Raw genomic sequence first — 24,643 nt, forward strand, 5'->3', positions numbered from 1 at the left:
GACATGCCCAAGTTACAAGTTTTCACCTAGATCAATGGGACCTGAGGGAACAGAAACAGAGAAGGAGATGCAGGAATTGGGGGTGAAGGGAAAAAAGCCTCTTCAATATTGTGGCGAGCAAAGGGACAGCAGCAATTGGGAAACAAGCTTGCCAGCAATCAGAGAATACAGAACAGCCAATCAAAAGTGTCCCTATTTCCCTATCTGTCAGATGCTAGTTGCTATGCTTTCTGGGCACTGTACACAAAGCTGACCAAACACCAGAATTTGTGTGTCACTGGAAATTGTGAGATTTCACATTCCCTGCAAAAGTCTATCACATTCTGCTAATGCTAAAAGAAAAAGACAGCTCCCTAACCTAAACCCATATATGTGCTGTAAGGACAGTCTGCAATTCAGTATCATCAGCCAGCCAATGTGCAGAGACCAAATAATTGTCATTAGGATTAATTGCTGGTAACAAAAAATGATCCTTAGACATTAATGGCCAGATTTACAAAGGAATTTAGGTCCCTAAAAATGCAGATAGGTGCCTGGTGGGATTTCCACATATGCCTAAACAGGTTAGGTGCCTAATTCCCAGTGAAAGCCATTGGAGTTAGGCGCTAGTCCATGTAGACAGTTTTGTAAAGCTCACTGTGTGCAATCTGTATCTTTAAACACCTAAATACCTTATAAATCTGACCCTAATGACTTGGTTTTCAGAAGTGCTGAGCACCCACAGCACCAGCTGTAGTCAATGGGACTTGCAGGTGCTTATCGCCTCTGAAAAAATCAGACTGCAAAGACCCAGTCATGCAAGTGTTCTCAGCAGAGTGCAAGCACCTTGTAGGAGCTGCCCAGCACTTTGCAGTATAAAGCCCTAAGTGTCAGAACCAGGATGTGGGCAGTCTTATGGTTAGAGCCAGAGCCCAGCCTAGTGGTTAGATCAAGGGACAGGAGTCAAGCCAAGAGTCAGAGCTGGGGTCAGAAGCCACTAACTGAGGGGTTCTCAAACTGGGGGTTGGGACCCCTCAGGGGGTCGTGAAGTTATTACATGGGGGGTTACAAGCTGTCAGCCTCCACCCCAAACCCCACTTTGCATCCAGCATTTATAATGGTGTTAATATATATAAAAAAGTGTTTTTAATTTATAAGGGGAGGGTCACACTCAGAGGCTTGCTATTTGAAAGGGGTCACCAGCACAAAAGTTTGAGAATCACTGCACTAACCAGAGCCCAGGCTCAGAGCCAGCATCAGGAGTCAGGAAAGGGAGCAGAGCTGGGGCAGACTGGAGGAGGAGCAATGATGAACTGGCTAATCCAGGCTCAGCTGAGAGGGAACTCAACCCCATGGTTCCTGACACTAAAGATACAATAATACCAACAGAGAAAGAGCTGATGGATCTCTGATCTAACAGAAGTAGTAACTTTCTTTTAGGTGTGTTTTGTTAAGGATTCAGAAAGAAAAGAACCGAAAACTATGTTACAGGCTGTTTAATTAAAGTGTCAATAAAGATTAAAAGCCAAGGTTTTGATCCTGAAATGTGCTCCATCCAGGTAGATCCCTGTGCCAATGTAGAGCGCTACTGACTTCAATGGGGCTCCATAAGCATGAAACTCATTGCAGGATAAATCTAAAAAATTAACTTACAACTTTGAGAGATGGCACAATCAGCCTCATCTGATATCATGAATCTGCTGGGACTAAAAGATGTTTATTTGTACTTATACTAAACTTTGAATTGTACCCTTCATCCTATTCTTTATTTTCATGTCTTTCAGAAAGATAGAAATAGGATTGCAAAGGTAATACTGATCTGGCTGCTCAGGTTGTAATTATTTACAGAAGCATTTCAAACCTACATCGCGGGAAGTGGCCAAGTTCTTGCTGTTTTCTGATCCTAAAAGAGTTTTCATTTTGTGCATGATATTCTCCCTCCGCTGCTGTCGAAACATCTTCTCCTGATCACACAGAGCCATGCTGAACCGGAGGTCAGTTGAAGAGCTGTTTTGCAAAACAGACAGACTGTGAACCCCAAAACAGATAAACAAAATTTCACCTACGATCCCATAGACTTTAATGGGAACAGGAACAAGTGCTAATGGTTTACATTATAAACAATAAAATACGAAGTACTAGATAAATTGCATAATCATACTATAATGTACCACATTCCATGAAGTCATTCTAAGGGGGAAGAATGGTCACAGTGTCTCTTTAGCAAATATGAATCCTCCCAGTATTCAACTCATTTTATCTGGCAGGACTGCAGCTCACAGACTAATGAACATGTGAAAGAGAAGACATAAAATATTCAGCTGCTAGTAATGTATTCTGTGGCCTTTTTAAAAAAATAGTAAAGTTAACACTTATAAAAAGGTTCTAGATTCACAGCTCAGGAACTTGAATTCTCTGCTTATCCACAGATCAAAGACAGTATGAACAACTGCAGTGAATGCTTCTTTGCATAACCCCACCAGCACACGTTAATGTTGACTTAGAGGTGCTGTGTCAAGTAGTGAGATGATAATTTAATCTCTATGGACACTCAGTCCTTGGCCTCTCTCCTGAGATTGTCATTGAGTGACAAATGTGGTAGCAAACTCAGCAGGACTTGCACCAATGTAGTTTAGGCCAGAAGGGGATCCCTAATGTAGCCAGCAGGGCCTAATTTTTGTATTGAGATTTTCTTGGGATTCCACAGACTGGGCTCCTACTTTCCACTACACATAGTGTAGGCAGGGTAAGAAGTTTCATCTGCCATTTGACCAGGGATGGTTAAGACTCACTGATCTTGTACACCACTCTGAGGGTGTGATTCCCAATACTCCCACTGTACTTTTTATTGCATGACTATTTATCACTTTATCATGCCCTTAACTTTGACTTTGTGAGTAGTGCCACTGAATTCAATGAGACCACTCATTGAAAGTTAAGCACGTACTTCATGTTTTGGTGCATCAGGGCTACAGTCTGTATGTTGGGAAAGGGGTGTTGGGGGGACCTGGCAAAAATCTTTGCTCGCATATACCTCACTCAAAGTGAGCCATTATGAAAGATGAGCTAAACAACTTGGGTATTTTGACAACTTAGTTACTAGACAGCACATCCAAGGTTTCTTTTTGACAAACATACAGACCTGTGAACATGTAACATCTTACATAAAGTGGGAATATACATCAAAAGACCTTGAATCAAACTGTTATGCAGTCAGATGAACAGAATAAGTAAAGAAGAAAAAAGATTGCCTAGAAGCAAGGAACCACCAAAATGCATATAATGGTGTAATTCAGAGAGCAGTGACTGTTGTACTGTACAGCACAACTGAACGAAATTCAAGATTTCTGAGTTTCATCAGTTAAATTAAACAGCATATTTCATATGTAGTCGATGAAAATTACAGACATGAAAAATACAGTAACCAGACTGGCTAAACGCAATGCCCTGGCCTTGGATTTAGGAAAACAGTGGACTGAATGTTGCTGTCATTTACATCTCTGCAGTCTCTCTACAACCAGTGGGGTTTCCAGAGTGTAGCTGGGAGCATAATTTGGTCTCTTGTGCCATTTTGTTAAGATATCCTAATATATTCTGTAATTGCAACACAACATGGCTATGAGGCTTGTATTGAGTTAACATCATAAGCATGAATTAATCACAACTTGTTGTGTCTAAATGTATAAGCCACAGGAGTTCTAGGGGTGGCCCAGTGGACCACACACAGATGCACATCTGCTGGCATAAAGAATAAGATGAAACAAACCCTGGGGGCTGTTTTCCACAGCCCCTTAGCCATAAGGAGTCATATTTAATATAGTGATGATGCCTGAAATAACTACTATAGTTACAGAAGAAAATTAGTCGATTTTTAAGTTCTCTGTTTTCAGTTGCTCATAACTTTTAGATTGAAAATTTTGATGCCTGACCTATTCCTCAAAATACGTTGTTTCTCTGAAGAGAGGAGAAACCACACATGATAAAAATTAGTCATATCACTTAATGCACTGATGGGTGGTGTTCAGATACTACAGTGATGAGGATGGTATAAGAATTTAAATAGATTAGGATTAAATAGAATTCGCTCCTCTCCCAAATATATTTATTTGACTAAATAACTTCAGACATTCTTGAAAAATGAGAAGTGAATTTGGAGCAGGAACCATCTTTCTGGTCTGCATTGGTACAGTACCTAGTACAATAGGGCTCTGGACCATGATTAGGGCTCCTAGGTGCTACAGTCATACAAATAATTTTTCCTCACTTTCAAAAAATATTATGACCACATTTTTCTTCAGAGGGATCATTCAAAAAAATAGTTGATCTACAAAACCAGGTCTCTAAATAGCCTTCATTGAAGAATTATTTCTTACTTTGTTATGTGCAGGGATGAGGAATGACTTTAAAATAAAGATTTTGACATGAAAATTTGAAGGTGCGCACTAGAGCTTTTCATTATTTGCTTACCCTGCAAAGACTTATGCATGTGCTTACCTTTGTGTAAGGGGACTGTTGCCCCCTTACTAACATTCAGTGGGGGTGTTTTGGTTGGCTAGCTCCCAGCACTAAAAGGGGAAGGGTCGAGGGCAAATCAGGAGCCTGAGACTGACAGTCCCCAGGAACCATGGGGAGAGGCCAATGCTCCAGATCAGCCTGATTGACAGGGCGGGCAGGCTAATCAGGGAGTCAGGAGGCCAGAGGGGGTCCCGTCCTCCGTGTGAACTGGAATGGCCTGAGTCAGACTGAGTGGGGCCGAGCTAAGGAGAGAGCAGGGGCCCAAGCTGAGCTGGAGAGCAGAACCGTGCCAGATCCAGAGCCAGAGACGCAGCCCAGGGAGAGCAGATCCTGTGCTGGGAGCAGAGCTGCAGCCGCAGAGCCAGAGACGCAGCCCAGGGAGAGCAGATCCTGTGCTGGGAGCAGAGGTGCAGCCGCAGAGCCAGAGACGCAGCCCAGGGAGAGCAGATCCTGTGCTGGGAGTGGAGCTGCAGCCACAGAGCCAGAGACGCAGCCCGGGGAGAGCAGATCCTGTGCTGGGAGCAGAGCTGCAGCTGCAGAGCCAGGTGTGGTGAGCAAGTGGGGCCAGCCAAGGGGGAACCTGGGCAAAGGGCCCAGCACAGAAAGACACCCCCAGACAAGGGCCCTTGCAGGCCAGACCGGGAGGGGGACCTTAACCCTACGGGGGGCTGACGCTGGGAAGAAGGGTCCCACCACTCAAAGCCCGGAGGTGTGTGGCCACCACCATTGCAAGTGTCCAACCCGCAGCGTCTCTGCAGCACGGCCTGGGCCTGAGAAGGAGGCCTGGGACCTACAAGAAGCAGACTGTGACCTGCCCTGACATTCCAGAGACACTGGTTGTGATGTTCCCTGCCACAGAGCAGGGTGATGTGTTTTCCTTTAACCTTTCCCATTTTTCCTTGTTCTTTTCTTTAGATTAATTGTTAATTAAACAAGTTGTATTTGCTTTAAATTGTATGGAATAATCAGTGGGTCAGGGAGGTTCCCAGTGTAAAGAGAGTACCCCGGAGTGGGGACACCCTAGCCCCTGTCCTAGGTGACCACAGCAGGGTTGGGGGTCGAGCCCCCCAGGAATCCTGGGCCCAGCCTTGTTGGGGTTACGAGGACTCAGCCAGACAGGAGAGTGGAAGGGGAGCCCTCAAGGGTAGGGAGGCCTCTGGGTAAAGGAAGTGGGAGCGGGGACTCAGATCCTTTCGCTTGCCCACCTCACCGGGGTAGTGCAGAAGTCAGGAAATTTCCCCACAATAGCGGGACCATTCCCCCGCTTACATAATTGGCGTCACGAACAGGATCCTATCCACAGGGTCCATCCCATTGGTTTTCTGGTTAAGTTCTAGTAGCATGGTCCGGGCCTAGTTGAGCACCCTACCATGGCTGGAATTGAAGAACTACGAACCCAGTTTGCTGAACTTCAGCGCAGATTATCAGACCAAGCGGAGGCATTACAGCAAGCTAGAACTGAACAGAGAGAAGCCTTATCGCTGGCCAAGGCAGTAATAGAGCAACAGACAGCAGAAGCTAAGAAACCCCCTACTATTTATGTCCCACGGGAGCGGAAGGTCACGGAGTTTGGTGGCTTCCCGACTAGACCAGGAGACATTACAGTAGAGGAGTGGGTCAAGTCTGTGAAGGCGGCTCTGCGTGTGCTAAGAGTACCTGAAGAAGATCATGTGGACTTCATAGAGGAGCACCTCAAGGGCCAGGCCAAGGCCACAGTAAAGTTCATGGCAGTGGCAGACAAAAAAAATGTGGAAAAGATATTTGAACTCCTCCTAGAAGTGTATGGGGACAAGGTACCTATTGGAACCCGACTAAAGGAGTTCTTTGAGAGAAAGCAGGAGCCCGGTGAAACTATCCGGGCATATGCATATGACCTCCAGGAGAAAATGAGCAGAGTGGAGCGGCGAGACCCTCAGCGAGTTCCAGACCCAGATACGGTTCTGAAAGAGCAGTTAGTGCTGGGGCTCCAGGATGATTCCCTCCGCCGTGAAATGAAAAGGAGGTTTAAGGAAGAGCCCAGTAAGAAGTTCCATGAACTCATGCAGGCTGCTATTATGTGGTCAGAAGAAGAGGAAGTTCCTGTGGCAGAGACAGCAAAGACTAACCCCCGTACACGAAGTGGCGGCCTTGTGAATGCAGCTGCTGGGGAAAAGGCCCTGCCCCAAACACAGCTAACATTGGAAAGCTTGAGTGAAGCTGTCCAAAAACTGGCGGTCCAGCAGGGGGAGATGCTGAAAGTGATGACTGAGGTGATGAAAGGAAAACCTCCCACTAATATGCCAAGATATCCAAGGGCCCCAGGATCCCGAAGATCTCCACTGAAGGACGAGCTGGGAAGATACATTTGTTATACTTGCGAAAGGCCAGGACATACTAGCCGAGATTGTACACTGAGAAGGAGACTGGAGTCCCAGGCGCCTGAAATTCAAAAGGCACCGGGAGCAAGCAGCCAACCATCAGAAGGCCAAGTGGGGACTGAAGGGTTTCTACGGCTGTCCCTAGGAAAAGGGCAGTGTGTCAGCAGCAAGGAAAAGGACCCTGATGATGTTAGTGTATTCAACGACTTCTGTGGCCGAGCTTTCGGGGACTGCTTGACAGTGGATATAACCATAGCAGGGGTGAGAACCCGCTGTTTGATAGACACTGGCTCAGAAGTCACCACTATTTCTGAATCATATTTCCGAAACTACTTAAAAGAGAGAGATCTGACCATGCATAATACCCGATTTGTACAGCTAACGGCAGCTAATGGACTTGCCATCCCTGTGGTGGGGTGTCTTGAAGCTGATGTAGGGTACATGGGTCGAACAATCCCTGGGAAATGCATTTTTATCCTAAAGGACACAGCTTCAGGAAAGACTTTAATGGAGAACAGAGTACCGGGAATTCTCGGGATGAATATTATAAGAGAGCTGAAAGAATTACTGTTGGTAGGAGAAGGAACCCTGGAGATGAACCGTCACGGGCAGCCTAGGAAGGACGCTACACTGAAGCGGGTACTAGCCCAAGTGGAGAGACATGGACGTTTCCCGGGTCCAACGGGACAAATTGGCTATGTTAAGGTGGCAGGGAGACAGAAGGTGGTTATACCTCCCTGGAGTGAGAAGATTATTGATGGGCGCTGCCGGGTGCCAAGCGACTTTGACGGATACAGAGTGCTTGTCGAGCCAACACCTGGGGCCAGTCTCCCTAATGGGCTCCTGGTTGCAAATGTACTTGCTAATGCCAGCAAAGGAAAAGTGCCAGTCAGGCTGTTAAACTCAAGTAAGAAGGCCATAAAATTGTACCCCCGAACCAGAGTGGCAGAGGTACACCGTCCTGAAGGAGTGGTGCCCCCATTGGGGGTGGCCTTGGAAGAAAATGGGGATGAGCTGCGGGTGATAGAAGTAAAAAAAGGCACACAGGTTACCACATCGCAAGCGGCACCTGATGGAGAGCTACCCATTCCAGTCCAAGTGGACCTCCAACAGCTAACCCCTACACAGGTTGGCCGTTTGCGGGCGCTACTGGAGAAACATCAAGAGGTCTTTTCCAGGGATGAGCGGGACTTTGGTTACACCACCACAGTGACACACCAAATAGCCACTGGAGATGCTGTCCCGATAAAACAGAGACACCGGCGGATCTCACCACGAGTGTTCCAGGAGGTAAAAAAACACATTCTGGACCTAGTGACTCAAGGTGTCCTTAAAGAAAGCCACAGTCCGTGGGCATCACCCGCAGTGATTGTAATAAAAAAAGATGGTGGGGTGCGATTTTGCTGTGACTACAGGAAACTGAATGAGGTAACGCACAAGGATGCCTACCCGCTACCCCGGGTGGAAGAGTCACTGGATGCATTAGGAAGTGCAAGAGTGTTTTCAACCCTCGATTTAACTTCTGGTTATTTCCAGGTTGCAGTGGAAGAACGAGACCGGGAAAAGACAGCAGTGACGACTCCGTTTGGGCTGTTTGAATGGACACGTATGCCATTCGGCTTGTGTAATGCACCTGCTACGTTCCAGAGACTAATGGAGGGGGTGTTAGGAGACTATATCTTAGACACTTTGCTGATATACCTGGACGATGTTATTGTGTTTTCCAAGGATTTTGAGAGTCATATGGAAAAATTGGACTTGGTTCTCACACGATTGAAGGAACATGGATTGAAGCTGAAGCCAAGTAAGTGCTGCCTCCTACGTGAAAAAGTCAAATTCTTGGGCCATGTGATTTCAAAGGATGGAATCCAGGTAGATGAAGAGAAGACCAGGGCGCTGGAAAATTGGCCGGTCCCCAAGAATGCCAAGCAAGTGCGGCAGGCTCTAGGTTTCATGAGCTATTACAGACGATTTGTTCCAAAGTTTGCACACATTGCTGCACCACTATATGGACTAGTGGGCCAGCCTGCCCAAAGGAAGGGAAGGGATCAATGTTTTGTGTGGGATGATGCCTGTCAGACAGCTTTTGACAAATTAAGACATCGGCTGATGTCACCACCTGTGCTTGCATATCCTGACTTTAGCCTGCCATTTATAGTGACAACAGACGGGAGCCTGCACGGCCTAGGTGCGGTGCTCAGCCAGAAGCAAGAGGGGGCCGAGCGTGTGATCGCATATGCGAGCCGAGGGCTGAGGAGGTCAGAAAGAAATGACAAAAACTACAGTGCTTTTAAACTAGAACTGTTGGCCTTGAAGTGGGCTATCACTGAAAAATTTAAGGATTATTTAGTGTACTCTAAATTCACGGTAATCTCAGACCACAATCCACTCCGATACCTGGCAACGGCTAACTTAGGTGCAATTGAACACCGCTGGGTGGCCCAACTCGCTGAGTTCACTTTTGAAGTACAGTATAAACCTGGAAGGCAGAACATCAATGCTGACACCCTGTCTAGATTGCCTCTGGAGGAGGAGTCAGAAGAGGGCGAGGATCTGGAGAAAGACTTCCTAGTCATTCCTGCAGATGTTGTGCGTACGTGTTTGTGGCTAGAGAATCCAAAGCCCGAGGACGAAGTGACGGTAAAGGATGCAGTACAAAACCTGGTAAGAGGAGAGAGCGCAATAATCTCGGGGTACTCATGGGAGGAGATTCAAACTCTGCAACGAGAAGGTGATGTTGGACCTGTCTTAGTGGCAGTCATGAGCCAAACGAGGCCAGACCGGAGATTTGGGGCCAGATACCCCGAGTCTAAGAAGCTAGCCAGACAGTGGGAAAGACTTAGATTACATCGTGGAGTGCTGTTCCGGGTAACATATCATCCCCGAGATGGTGAAGAAGTGTGGCAGTTAGTGGTGCCTGTGTCACTCCGCCGTCAAGTTTATGAAGCCAGGCATGATCATGGGGGGCATTTTGGAGACAGGAGCACTCTGGAGGTAATGAGGAGAAACTATTACTGGCCCACGATGGGTAGCGACGTGCAAGTGTGGATCCGTCAGTGCAAACGGTGTGCCTTAGCCAAGGATGTGTTTCCTCCCAACCGAGCCCCTTTGACCTGTACTAATGTGACTGCCCCAATGGAGGTCCTAGCGATGGATTACACACGGCTAGAGAGATCTTCAGAGGGGTATGAGAACATACTGGTTCTCACGGACATGTTCACCCGATTCACTGTTGCAGTTCCAACTAGAAACCAGACAGCGCGGACAACGGCGGAAGCCCTCATAAAACACTGGTTTGTGTACTATGGTTGTCCGGCACGGTTACACTCGGATCAGGGGAGGAATTTTGAATCAGAGGTGATATCTGAATTGTGTAAATTGTATGGCATAGCCAAAAGCCGAACAACACCCTATCACCCGCAAGGAAATGCTCAGTGCGAGAGATTTAACCGGACAATGCATGACATGCTAAGAACGCTCCCGCCAGAAAAGAAGCGAGCCTGGCAGGAACATCTTCCTGAGCTGGTGTTGGCCTATAACAGCCATGTCCATTCGTCGACAGGTTACGCTCCTTTTTATCTCATGTTTGGGAGGGATCCCAGGTTGCCATTGGATATTCTGGACAGAGAGGGCCCTGAGGAGGATGAGGTGACCAATTTGGATGACTGGGTCAAAGGTCACCATGACAGGCTGAAGATAGCCTGTGACGTTGCTCTCAATACAACTAAAGACACAGCCCGGAGTAGGAAAAGGACTTATGATCGCAAGTCCAGTGGGGCTCTCATCAGGCCTGGTGACCGTGTACTAGTTCGTAACCATAGACACCGGGGGCGTAATAAAATACAGGACAAATGGGAGTCAAATCCCCACATTGTAGTCGCTCACAACAATCCTGAGCTACCAGTTTACACCATCCGGCCTGAACGAGGAGGTCCTGAGAGAGTAGTACATAGGGACCAATTGAAACATTGCACTCTTAGTCCAGACAGGGACCATAGGAGGCGTAGATCAGTACACCCCGAGGAGGCTGAAACCAATTGGGAAATGGTTCTAGTCCCACAAACCGAATATAGAGAGGGACCGAGTGGGGCAAACCCAAACCCTAACGAGAATGGCCAGATCCTTCAAACTGACCCAGTATTACCCGAGGATAGGGAAATAGAAAATATGGGTAACGAACCACCAGTCTTAAGAAGGTCCCAGAGGGCTAATAAGGGTGTACTTCCTGTTAGACTTAGAGATAATTATGTTATTGGTTCTATGTAGTGTTTTAATGAATATTGTTATGTATGGTATTAAGAAGTAGATGTGGAATGTTAAATATGTTAAATGTTCTTTTGATAATTGTTAATGGGTTGTTGATATACAATGACATGGGTTATGTTGTTACCATGGGGCCCGGATGTACCGGTGTGAATATTGTGGATGTGGCAGTATTTTAGCAAGGGGGAATGTAAGGGGACTGTTGCCCCCTTACTAACATTCAGTGGGGGTGTTTTGGTTGGCTAGCTCCCAGCACTAAAAGGGGAAGGGTCGAGGGCAAATCAGGAGCCTGAGACTGACAGTCCCCAGGAACCATGGGGAGAGGCCAATGCTCCAGATCAGCCTGATTGACAGGGCGGGCAGGCTAATCAGGGAGTCAGGAGGCCAGAGGGGGTCCCGTCCTCCGTGTGAACTGGAATGGCCTGAGTCAGACTGAGTGGGGCCGAGCTAAGGAGAGAGCAGGGGCCCAAGCTGAGCTGGAGAGCAGAACCGTGCCAGATCCAGAGCCAGAGACGCAGCCCAGGGAGAGCAGATCCTGTGCTGGGAGCAGAGCTGCAGCCGCAGAGCCAGAGACGCAGCCCAGGGAGAGCAGATCCTGTGCTGGGAGCAGAGGTGCAGCCGCAGAGCCAGAGACGCAGCCCAGGGAGAGCAGATCCTGTGCTGGGAGTGGAGCTGCAGCCACAGAGCCAGAGACGCAGCCCGGGGAGAGCAGATCCTGTGCTGGGAGCAGAGCTGCAGCTGCAGAGCCAGGTGTGGTGAGCAAGTGGGGCCAGCCAAGGGGGAACCTGGGCAAAGGGCCCAGCACAGAAAGACACCCCCAGACAAGGGCCCTTGCAGGCCAGACCGGGAGGGGGACCTTAACCCTACGGGGGGCTGACGCTGGGAAGAAGGGTCCCACCACTCAAAGCCCGGAGGTGTGTGGCCACCACCATTGCAAGTGTCCAACCCGCAGCGTCTCTGCAGCACGGCCTGGGCCTGAGAAGGAGGCCTGGGACCTACAAGAAGCAGACTGTGACCTGCCCTGACATTCCAGAGACACTGGTTGTGATGTTCCCTGCCACAGAGCAGGGTGATGTGTTTTCCTTTAACCTTTCCCATTTTTCCTTGTTCTTTTCTTTAGATTAATTGTTAATTAAACAAGTTGTATTTGCTTTAAATTGTATGGAATAATCAGTGGGTCAGGGAGGTTCCCAGTGTAAAGAGAGTACCCCGGAGTGGGGACACCCTAGCCCCTGTCCTAGGTGACCACAGCAGGGTTGGGGGTCGAGCCCCCCAGGAATCCTGGGCCCAGCCTTGTTGGGGTTACGAGGACTCAGCCAGACAGGAGAGTGGAAGGGGAGCCCTCAAGGGTAGGGAGGCCTCTGGGTAAAGGAAGTGGGAGCGGGGACTCAGATCCTTTCGCTTGCCCACCTCACCGGGGTAGTGCAGAAGTCAGGAAATTTCCCCACAATAGCGGGACCATTCCCCCGCTTACATTTGCACATGGGGCTAAATCCTGGCACCATTGAAGTCAATGACAGCCTTGCCATTCACTTCAGCGGGGCCATAGTTTTATTGATTGTGCATAGTTCCATTAAAGTCAGTTTCAGTTACTTCAATGGGAATATCCTCCATGTGCAAAGTTAAGTATAAGCATAAATCTTTGCAGGATAAAAATCTTAAAGATTGATCTGATGAGCATGCATCCGCAGCTAGATAGCTAAAAGTTGAGATCAGAGTGCAAGATGACTGCAATAAGGATAATTGCAGAGGCTGGCTGCCTACTGAGCTTCTAAAGTTTTGCATAGGAGAGGAACATTGGAAAGGAGAGCACTTAGTGGAGGCCCAGGAACAAGGATCTTACAAACTATAGCCTTGCTCCTGCAAACACTTAAACAAGTGCATAATTTTACTTGCATGAATGATCCCATTTAAGTCAACAGCAGATTTACTTTATGGGCGTAACCTTCACTTTTGGTTTGTCCTGAGTTTTCAGTGCTTGATATTTCAACCTTAATACTAGTTAATTTTGAATTTAATTTTATATTTTTAAAAAAAAAAATTACAAGGAATAGAAAACACATAAATAGGCTGCTCATACAGTCATTCTCTACAGATTTGTTTGGTTAAGTGAGATACTTACCAGACTTCAAGAAACAATTCCAAAATCATTTCTGTGACCTAAACAAGAAACATTTCAAGCTGATTATCTCATTTATAGAGGAAAGAAAACATATGCACTTTGAATATACACTCATCATCCTCCTTATAAGTTATAAACCCACTTTAAAAAGAGGAAACAATTGACCAAATACATAAATGGGTTTCCTTAGAAAGAATGAACAGAGTGCTTTCAAAGGAGGTCACACAGTACAGAGACTACAGTTCTCAATTAAAATGAAGAGCATGTGGTGTTAAATCTTGACTTAGCCAAGACCCATTAGAATATCAGGGTTGGAAGGGACCTCAGGAGGTCATCTAGTCCAACCCCCTGCTCAAAGCAGGACCAAACCCCAGATAGATTTTTACCCCAGTTCCCTAAATGGCCCCCTCAAGGATTGAGCTCAGAACCCTGGGTTTAGTAGGCCAATGCTCAAACCACTGAGCTATCACCCCCAATTAGCATTGTCAATAAGCATTGTCTTCCCCCATACATTGCTTTGTGAGTGAGTGTCACCCTTGACCAGGAGGTAATTTTTGTTCAGTCCCCACATAATTAAAAATCTTGGCCTCTACTGCCAATAGCAGTACTATCTGTTATTTGCTCCACATGCAGCAGGTACTACATCCTGATCTGGATTTGAAGCAATGACACACAGCTAAATGATTTTACTGGTCTGAGACACCAAGTCTACCATCACAAGCAAATATGTTTACAATGTGATTTAAAAGATAAAATGTCCAAGCCTGCAGCCCTTGCACATTATAATAATAATGATAATGTTACAAAATTTTAATTAACTTCTTTAGGCATGCATAAAGACTAAAAGGTAAGAGAAGAATTTATCACAGCTGATGAATGTCAAAGAGAAAGAATAAGATGTTTGCTGCCTATTTTGAATAACCAGGCCAACAAAACCTCACTATATATTCAAAGCTAAAAGGACCAATACAAATATTCTTTAACCAAACAGTATTTCTGGTCGGGTTTGAAAGCAAAAAGTTGAAAAAGTGTCAATGCCTGATCCTTAAGGATAGATCATGTCTGTTAGGCATGGCTCAGTGTAAGAAGCAGCTGGAACCAGGCGAGCACTAGGAGCAATTCTACCCCCCTGAACTCTGACGCACAAGGGAAATATGTCTGCTATTGTTCTCTTTTATGAGTAACCCACATAGCACCTGCCCCTAGAAGGTGGAATACCAGTAAGACTTTTAGAAGGCCATAGTGAAAACATGCAGTGATGCACTGGCTTTAAGAATGTACACACTGAATATTAAACAGACTCCAAAAGTGAAATGCCAGAGTCAACAGCACTCCATTCTCTATGAGAAATACAAATATTAGGCACAGCTGGTCTATATTAGTTGTGCATGTTGAGTTCAACCTGATCTGGAATTCCTCACCATTCTCTCATAAGTAGTGTAAAAAATTTCTAATTAATAGTTTATTTAATAAAAAAATGCAGCCTTGGTTGAGTCAACACAATCTGTGAAGTTGACACAAAATGGCCAGAGGAGGAGGAGGTACTGCTGCCACCCCCACTGTCCTCCCTGCTAGAATATAGAAGACTTTGGTTTGAACAGACCTGGAACAGACCTGAAACTGATTTAGATTTTTCTGATTTTTTTCAATTTGGTTTCGATTTGGTTGGACCTGAACTGATTTTTTTTTCTTTCTGGTTTTTCAGAACCACCATTGAACTTGAAAAATCAGTTATTTGCACAGCTCTACTCGTAAGGCTCATCATAGTTTGATTTCTTTAAATAAGGCTTTCCTCTACTCATTGTCTAATGTAAAGGAAAATTAGTTAACTAATGACAGGTTTCAGAGTAGTGCCGTGTTAGTCTGTATCCGCAAAAAGAAGAACAGGAGTACTTGTGGCACCTTAGAGACTAACAAATTTATTAGAGCATAAGCTTTCGTGGACTACAGCCCACTTCTTCGGATGCATATAGAATGGAACATATATTGAGGAGATATATATACACACATACAGAGAGCATAAACAGATGGGAGTTGTCTTACCAACTCTGAGAGGCCAATTAATTAAGAGAAAAAAAAAACTTTTGAAGTGATAATCAAGCTAGCCCAGTACAGACAGTTAAGAAGTGTGAGAATACTTACAAGGGGAGATAGATTCAATGTTTGTAATGGCTCAGCCATTCCCTTCGAGACACCACTGACTTCCTGAGGAAACTACAATCCATTGGTGATCTTCCAGAAAACACCATCCTGGCCACTATGGACGTAGAAGCCCTCTACACCAATATTCCACACAAAGATGGACTACAAGCTATCAGGAACAGTATCCCTGATAATGTCACAGCTAACCTAGTGGCTGAACTTTGTGATTTTGTCCTCACCCACAACTATTTCACATTTGGGGACAATATATACCTTCAAGTCAGCGGCACTGCTATGGGTACCCGCATGGCCCCACAATATGCCAACATTTTTATGGCTGACTTAAAACAACGCTTCCTTAGCTCTCGTCCCCTAACGCCCCCTACTCTACTTGCGCTACATTGATGACATCTTCATCATCTGGACCCATGGAAAAGAAGCCCTTGAGGAATTTCACCATGATTTCAATAATTTCCATCCCACCATCAACCTCAGCCTAGATCAATCCACACAAGCGGTCCATTTCCTGGACATTACTGTGCTAATAAGCGATGGTCACATAAATACCACCCTATACCGGAAACCTACTGACCGCTACACTTACCTACATGCCTCCAGCTTCCATCCAGGACACACCACACGATCCATTGTCTACAGCCAAGCTCTAAGATATAACCGCATTTGCTCCAATCCCTCGGATAGAGACAAGCACCTACAAGATCTCTATCAAGCATTCTTAAAACTACAATACCCACCTGCTGAAGTGAAAAAACAGATTGACAGAGCCAGACGAGTACCCAGAAGTCACCTCCTACAAGACAGGCCCAACAAAGAAAATAACCGAACACCACTAGCTGTCACCTTCAGCCCCCAACTAAAACCTCTCCAGCGCATCATCAGAGATCTACAACCTATCCTGAAAGATGATCCTTTACTCTCACAGATCTTGGGAGACAGACCTGTCCTCGCTTACAGACAACCCCCCAACCTAAAGCAAATACTCACCAGCAACCACACATCACTGAACAAAACCACTAACCCAGGAACCTATCCTTGTAACAAACCCCGATGCCAACTCTGTCCACATATCTATTCAAGTGACATCATCATAGGACCTAATCACATCAGCCATACCATCAGGGGCTCGTTCACCTGCACATCTACCAATGTGATATATGCCATCATGTGCCAGCAATGCCCCTCTGCCATGTACATTGGCCAAACCGGACAGTCTCTACGCAAAAGAATTAATGGACACAAATCTGACATCAGGAATCAAAATACTCAAAAACCAGTGGGAGAACACTTTAACCTGTCTGGTCATTCAGTGACAGACCTGCGGGTGGCTATATTACAACAGAAAAACTTCAAAAACAGACTCCAGCGAGAGACTGCTGAACTAGAATTGATATGCAAACTAGACACAATCAACTCCGGTTTGAATAAGGACTGGGAATGGCTGAGCCATTACAAACATTGAATCTATCTCCCCTTGTAAGTATTCTCACACTTCTTAACTGTCTGTACTGGGCTAGCTTGATTATCACTTCAAAAGTTTTTTTTTTCTCTTAATTAATTGGCCTCTCAGAGTTGGTAAGACAACTCCCACCTGTTTATGCTCTCTGTATGTGTGTATATATATCTCCTCAATATATGTTCCATTCTATATGCATCCGAAGAAGTGGGCTGTAGTCCACGAAAGCTTATGCTCTAATAAATTTGTTAGTCTCTAAGGTGCCACAAGTACTCCTGTTCTTCTTTTTAGTGAACTAAATGACTCCATCCATAGAAAAAAAAGTATTTGCAATTTGACAACAACTTAACATTAACACAAAATATATAAAGCATATTGTTCTCAATTAATTTCAGATACATCAACCCCTTTCCCTCTATCTCTCCTCTTTCCTAACTAAATGATGATTCAAGCCTCATTTCTGTAACATGGCAGACCGAGACACCAATACAGAAGAGTCATCCGAAAAGTGAAAAAGACCAGGTATTAACCAGAGCATTCATAAGACACAAGTACTCAGGTAAGCAATAACTTCCAAAAGAGATGGTGTTAGAATTACATCAACTCTCAAGCTGCAGTAAATTATACCTTATATACATTTCTTAACTGATTTATCAAAAAGGCCTTAACCAGTTACTTGCTTGAAATCAGCATCAGTGAGGAGAAAGTGAGGTCCTTTTGGAAAAGCTGTCAGGGCATGATAGTACATACATGGGTAGCATGTAATCTGCTACAAAAGCAATAGCTTCTATGTGATCTAGGAACAAGCAAAACTCCCAGGCTGTTACCCAACCAGAATACTGTGTAGCTAAATATAAGAAACCTGAAAAAAGACTTACATTGTGTGCTCTGACTTTCCAAATACCAGATTTCAAGTCAGCTGCTACTGCATTAACATTCATCATCATGTTTGAGACTTTAGCAAAGCAGGCCAAGCTATCGAGATTTGCAACTTACTTCATTAAAAGTAAATGGAACTTCTTTCTTCTCCCCCAGTTTCAGAGAGGATATAAGAAATGTTGATGTGCCAAGAGTCTCATCCATGACATAGTTGGCATCCATTAATGTGATCTACAAAAGATATAAAAAGAGAGCTTTAAAAACAAAAATATAGACTATAGATAGGAACATGTCTAAGCCATTCACTCTGTACTCAGTGACCAGACACAAGCAACAATATTCCTTTGGCACTTAATAGGTTTGGTTTATGACTTAGTAGAAGCTTTTGAGGGTTTGCACTGCACAGATATGAACCACTTACGTATCACCTTTCATCTGAGACTATCACAGTGCTTTACAAATCTACCACCACCCTTGACAGGGATATTTAGAACGCCAAAAGTATAACTGGGTTCTCCTTGCCAGGCGGGATAAAATTTTATAGGTGGTGAAACTGATGATATACACAATTTAAAAGCTATATACCAAAGATCTTACAGCAAGTCAGTGGCAGCAGTGGGAGCAGAACTCAAAAAGTGTCCTAACTCAAATTATAAGAACATAAGGACGGCCATAGTGAGTCAGACCAATGGTCCATCTAGACCAGTATCCTGTCTTCTCACAGTGACCAATGTCAGACACTTCAGAGGGAATGAATAGAACATGGTAATTATCGAGTGATCCAACCACCGTCATCCAGTCCCAGCATCTAGCCATCAGAGGACCATGGGGTTCCATCCCTGACCATTAAACGTTAATAGACTTATCTTCCATGAACTTACATAAGTCTCTTTTTTTGAACCCAGTTATACTCTTGGCCTTCAAAACATCTTTTGGTGATGAGTTCCACAGGTTGACTGCATGTTGTATGAAGAAGTACTTTCTTTTGTTTGTATTAAACCTGCTGACTGTTAATTTTATTGGGTGACTCCTGGTTCTTGTGTTATGTGAAGGGGTAAATAACACTAACAAACACTTCCTCCACACCATTCATGATTTTATGGATTTCTATCATATCCCCCTTTAGTTGTCTCTTTTCCAAGCTGAACAGTCACAGTCTTTTTAATCTCTCCACATATGGAAGCTGTTCCATACCCCTAATCATTTTTGTTACCCTTCTCTGTACCTTTTCCAATTCTAATATATCTTTCTTGAGATAGGATGACCAGAACTGCATGCAATATTCAAGGTGTGGATGTACCATGGCTTTCTATAGTGGCATTATAATATTTTCTGTCTTAATATCTATCCCTTTCCTAATGGTGATGAACATTCTGTTAGCCTTTTTGACTGCCACTGCATATTGAGTGGATGTTTCCAAACAACTATCCACAGTGACCCCAAGAGCTCTTTCTTGAGTGGTAACAGCTAAATTTAGACTCCATCGTTTTAGCGGTATAATTGGGATTACGTTTTCCAATATGCATTACTTTGCATTTATCAACATTAAATATCATCTGCCATTTTGTTGCCCAGTCATCCAGTTTTGTGAGATCCATTTGCAATGCTTTGCAGTCTGCTTTGGACTTAACTATCTTGATTAAATTTGTATCATATGCAAAACTATGTCACCTCAGTGTTTATGCCTTTTTACAGATCATTTATGAATGTTGAACACCACAGGTCCCAATACAGATCCGTGGGGAACCCTGTTATTTACTTCTCTCCATTGAAAACTGATCATTTATTCCTGCCCTTTGTTTCCTGTCTTAACCAGTTACTGAACATGAGAGGACCTTCCCTAATTCCTCCTATCCCATGACTGCTTATTTTGTTTAAGATCCAGGGCCAATCAGAGGAGGGGCCAGGAGGGCCATTTGGCCTGGGCCTCAACCTTAAGGGGGTCTCCAATTTAGACACTTGTTAATTTTTTGGCATTTGATAAGTTTCACAACTTGTTTTTATGCACATCTGTATTGGACCAAAATGTGACACACTCTCTCAGTTTAGAGCTGCAAATGTAAGCAAATAAGAGATGTGATTTGGTAAAAGACATTTTTTTTGTTAACTGATTGTGACAAGATGGCCAATGTAGTATGGTGGGTCCTGCGCTTTTCTTGGCGGGGGGCTATGATGCTACCCCTTGCCCTGCTCTTGGGGCACCGAGGGCCCCACTAGTGGCCCGGGAAGGTGATAAAGGAGGAAAGTGGGGAGTGGTCTGGTTTTGCTCCTTAATCTGAGCCCCAGCCCCTCTCAACCCTTGCGGGTTCTTACCCTCTTCCCCCTTGGGTGGGGTACCTTTGGTCCTTAAATGCTGGGGGAGGGAGTCTCCCTCCCCGGCTGGGGCAGGGTCTCCCTTACTCTGGTTTTCTGATCTTCCAAGTCTCACAGCACATCTCCAAGCTCCAGTCCACTCTCCTTCCTCCTTCTCCCCTGACTGCTTGAAGCAGGGGGGTTTATTAGGTTGCTAACAATTAACCTGTAGCTACCCTCCCTAGTCTACAGGGAACCATGCCTTAATTAGCCTAGGGCTTAGATATTTCCCCCTACCACTCTCCCACTGCTCCCTGTCTCTCCTTTATCACATGATATAGATTTTTTCATATTAAAGAGTTTAAAATATTCATAAATATTAATAAAAATATATCAGTTCTGATGGTACAAGATTAGACAGTGATGAATGTGTCCTCTCAGATCAGCTGATTATATAAACAAACCATTACTAGTGGCTGGTGCTGGATCAAGTGCGTGTTGAGAGAATTGTCACATTTCAGTGTCTGTATAGTTTCACGTCTAGTTGATTAAGGAATTATTTGTGTGTGAGAATTCCTCATTATTATCTTCATAGGGTAGCTAAAAGAGATGACTGGTTGGTTGGTTAAGCCTTAGCTTGGTAGCCTGGCCATCATCATAGGCTTTTGTAGTCTACAGGCCCAGATTCAAGGTGAAAATTTGTGAGGACAATCTTGTACAGTGAGTTTCATGAGGACACACATTTGAAATTTTTTGGACATTATCCCTCTGTGTGTATCCATGTCTGTTTTTACTGTATATATATATATGTCATACCTTTGTCTTCAGCTCAGCCTGTTATATTATACCTTGCGTGCTTGAGTTTTGATTCAATGATAAGGATAATAACCTATCTGACTGTTTCATTTTGTGTTCTTAATTAATATTCCTTCATTTTAAGTCTTTTCAGCATTTGTGTACATGTTTACAGTAGAAGACTTCAAGTGTAGATAAGCTACTTATTTACAGCAGAATATTTCAAGTGTGGATAGGCTACATATTGACCAGATAGATCACTATTAAGAGGAGATTTGAAAGTGGTGCAAGCAGCAGCTAAGAGCTCAAAGTCAATAACTTCATTTCTTGAAACACTGGAAAACACACCTTACCCAACAAACAATGCTACAGATAATGAAAACTCCGCAACTGCAACAAGTGATATTTCAATGCCAATATCTGAACATGAGGACAGTAGTCAAGGAGATATGCCAACAGTAACAGATGCAGCAAAAGAGTCTGTGTACGATCAAGAAACTCAATAGCAATAGGAAGTTGTAGATCTTACGCAGCAAGAGCAATTCATGAGCACTACAGGTTTGACTGTGACTGACATTGGAATTACTGACAAGAACAATGCAGCCCAAATGCAATCTCTTCTTCAAATTAGTTGTTTTCAAATTCCAAGTAACATTCCACGAGATGCTGATAATCATGTTTTCCCTAAGTGTCTGCTGACAAAAACTCTTCCCAATGGTCAGACCTGCACAAGAGACTGGTTATGCTGGAGTACGGAAAAACAAACAAACAATCTCAGTACTGTGCACCTTGCTTCATTTTGAACAAAAGTGCTGCAAATGCATCGGTTCTCTCTGATCAATCAGGATGGAGCATCAACAGATGTTGGAGAAAGTTGAAAGTCTGAATACCATCACATGAGAGTTCAACAACACACAAAGAAAACTATGTTGCATGGAAATCAGCCAGTACGGCAGCATCAACTGAAAGTTCAGCTGAGAATTTAGTCTTTACTGAACTCGCTACAGAAACTATTAACTGGAAAAAACTTCTTGAGTGCATCCTGAATGGCATCCTTTTTCTTTCTGAGCGGGGATTGGCTTTCTTTGGTTCCAGTCAGCGTATTGGTGATTGTGCAAATGGAAACTTTCTAGGCATAGTTGAGCTCCTCAGCAAATATGACCCACTTTTATCAGCGCATGTTAAATGTGTTCGAGAATTGCAAGAGACTCAAAAGTGCATGCAAGTCCATTATTTCTCCACCCACATACAAAACGAGTTTATTGAGCTATGTGGGTCGTTCGTACAAACAACAATTCTTGATGAGATTCAAAATGCCAGGTATTTTTCAATCATTGTTGATGCCACTCCAGATTGTTCTCACAAGAAACAGACTACTATGGTTATTTGATATATTAAGATTGTAGACAGCTCAAAACTTTCAATTGAAGAAAGGTTTATTTTGTTTGATAATTTCATGAGAAAAACTGGGAAAGAAATTGCTGCTCAAGTACTAGCAATTCTAGAAGGTTTTAAGTTAGACTTTCAAGTCTGCATTGGTCAAGCCTATGACAATGGATCTAATATGGCTGGGAAGTACAAAGGTGCACAAGCAGTTCTGCTTCAGCATAATTCAAACTGTATTTTCTCCAGCTGTGGAAACCACACACTAAACCTTGTATGTGTTGACTGTGCTGAATCATGCAAGGAGCCAATTACTTACTTTGGAACTGTTCAGCAAATGTACAATCCCTTCAGTAGCAGTCCACAAAGGTGGGAAATTCTGAAGCAATATCTTCCTGTTTCACTGCATAGGATGTCCAAAACTAGATGGTCTGCACGTATTGATGGTGTTCAATCAGTTGTGCAGCATTTGAATTCAGTGAGAAAGGCTTTAAATGAGCTTGAATCTCTCAATCTCACTGCACAGGCTCGAACTGAATTTCAGTCTATTCAGAAGCACACGTCCAAATTCGAATGCATTCTGATGTCATCTTTGTGGATGAAGCTACTTACAATGATCTACCAAACTAATCTGATAATTGAAGCACACAATGCTACACTTGATGTTGAGAGGGATTACATTGAAAGTCTTATCAATTACATTCAATAGATTTGCGAACAATGGGATGCAATCCTGACTGAGTCCAAATTCGTAACACAGAATATTGGCATTTCATCTGAATTCTCCCCCAATCACAATTTACCTCCTGAATCTGATGCTGAGCAGCATTATAGGTTAAATGTCTTCTTTGTCATCATTGACTCTATTCAATCAGGTTTTACAAATTGATTTGAGTCACTGCAACTAATTTGTACCCTTTTTGGGTTTCTTTGGCAGTTCAACAGACTGAATAATGAAGATCTACTTTCTGCAACTGAACAATTTCAGCAACAGTACAACAAAGAAATCTCAAAAGATCTCAGTGACAAGGTCATCTTCCTCAAACGAATATATTCCATGAACTTAAAATTGGATTGCAAGCCAAAGGAATTGCTTCAAGAAATACTTGAAGTTGAACTCTCGGGGGTGTTTCCTAATATCACAATTGCATTGCATATTTTTGTCAGTTTGCCTGCATCAGTAGCTTCAGGTGAACGCACCTTCAACGTGTTGAAGCAGGTAAAGAACTATCACCATTCAACTAAGGGACAAGAGCATTTGAATGGGCTCGCCATGCTTAATATCCAGGGCTGGGTCTGGCTTTTTGGCCGCCCCAAGCAAAAAAAAAAAAAAAAAAACACGCAGCAAAACAAACAAACAAAAAAAACCTGCTGCACTGCCGGAGCCAGGGTGCAGGGGGGACTCCCTGTGCTACAGATGTGCCCTGGCTAGCGGGGGGAGAGAGAGAAGGGGGGCAGCCAGGGCTACAGCAGGGAGCTGCCACGCGGCCCCCCCGCCGTGTCCCCTGCCGGGAGGGCTCCACACTACTCCGGTCGGCTGGGAGGGAAGGACGCGAGCTGCCTTGCCGGGCTTGCTGCAGGGCGCTCCCGTCCTCCACGCCGCTGCCCCCTACAGGGCGGCCGGAGCGGAACAAAAACAAAACAAAACAAAAAAGTGGCCTTGATGCCCTAGGATTAGGCGGAACGCCGCCTCCTACAAGCTGCCGCCCCAAGCACCAGCTTGCTCGGCTGGTGCCTGGAGCCGGCCCTGTTAATAGGGTGACCAGATGTCCCGATTTTATAGGGACAGTCCCTATTTTTGGGTATTTTTCTTATAGAGGCTCCTATTACCCCCCATCCCGGTCCCGATTTTTCACACTTGCTCTCTGGTCACCCTATGTTAATATCAACTGTGACATTGCACGAAAGCTAGATTTTTCCTCAATAATTGGTGCATTTGCAAAGAAAAAGGCTAGAAAGGCATTTGCTAAATAAAAAAAATATTGAAATTATGTCTCACTCTTTTTTTGGTGCACTATTTTGTTTTCATGTGTTGTCATTTTTTATTATGGTTAGGGGCCTCAAAAGCTGAAAGTGGCCCTGGCCTCTCCGTACCTCTGACAGTGCCTGTTAAGAGTCTTTGGTGAGGGACCTTGTCAAAGGCTTTTGGAAAGTTCAAGTACATTATATCCACTGGATCACCCTTGTCCACATTTATTGACTCCCTCAAAGAATTCTAATAGATTGGCAAGGCATGACTTCACTTTACAAAAGTCATGTTGACTCTTTCCCAACAAATCATGTTCCTCTGTGTCTCTGATAATTCTGCTCTTTACTATTCTTCCAATCAATTTTCCTGGTACTGAAGTTAGGTTTACCAGCCTCTAATTGCCAGGATCGCCTCTGGAGCCTTTTTAAAAATTGGCATTACATTAGCTATCCTCCAGTCATCTGGTACAGAGG

General features: G+C 44.4%; 2 protein-coding genes across 7 annotated transcripts in view; one reads left to right on the top strand and one right to left on the bottom strand.

Annotated features, from left to right (window-relative positions):
- The window catches only part of PLA2G4A (phospholipase A2 group IVA), a 151,864-nt gene that overhangs the window by 51,569 nt on the left and 75,652 nt on the right, over window positions 1-24,643 (bottom strand). For all 6 annotated transcript variants that reach the window (XM_065554454.1, XM_065554450.1, XM_065554451.1 and 3 more), the window contains 3 exons: window positions 17,849-17,962; window positions 13,237-13,274; window positions 1,845-1,986 (listed from right to left, as the gene is read on the bottom strand). In XM_065554454.1, coding sequence (XP_065410526.1) covers window positions 1,845-1,986; window positions 13,237-13,274; window positions 17,849-17,962 — 294 coding nt within the window. The remainder of the gene's footprint in view (window positions 1-1,844; window positions 1,987-13,236; window positions 13,275-17,848; window positions 17,963-24,643) is intronic.
- Window positions 4,478-11,172, top strand: LOC135973062 (uncharacterized). The gene has a single exon (XM_065554449.1). The coding sequence runs from the start codon at window positions 5,865-5,867 to the stop codon at window positions 11,115-11,117; it is 5,253 nt and encodes a 1,750-aa protein (XP_065410521.1). The 5' UTR covers window positions 4,478-5,864; the 3' UTR covers window positions 11,118-11,172.

The sequence above is a fragment of the Chrysemys picta genome, chromosome 8, assembly GCF_011386835.1.
Source record: "Chrysemys picta bellii isolate R12L10 chromosome 8, ASM1138683v2, whole genome shotgun sequence".
NCBI lineage: Eukaryota > Metazoa > Chordata > Testudines > Emydidae > Chrysemys > Chrysemys picta.

Bases quoted from the DNA above. Each gene is read 5' to 3' on its own strand.
- LOC135973062 (XM_065554449.1), top strand. From the start codon at position 5,865: ATGGCTGGAATTGAAGAACTACGAACCCAGTTTGCTGAACTTCAGCGC.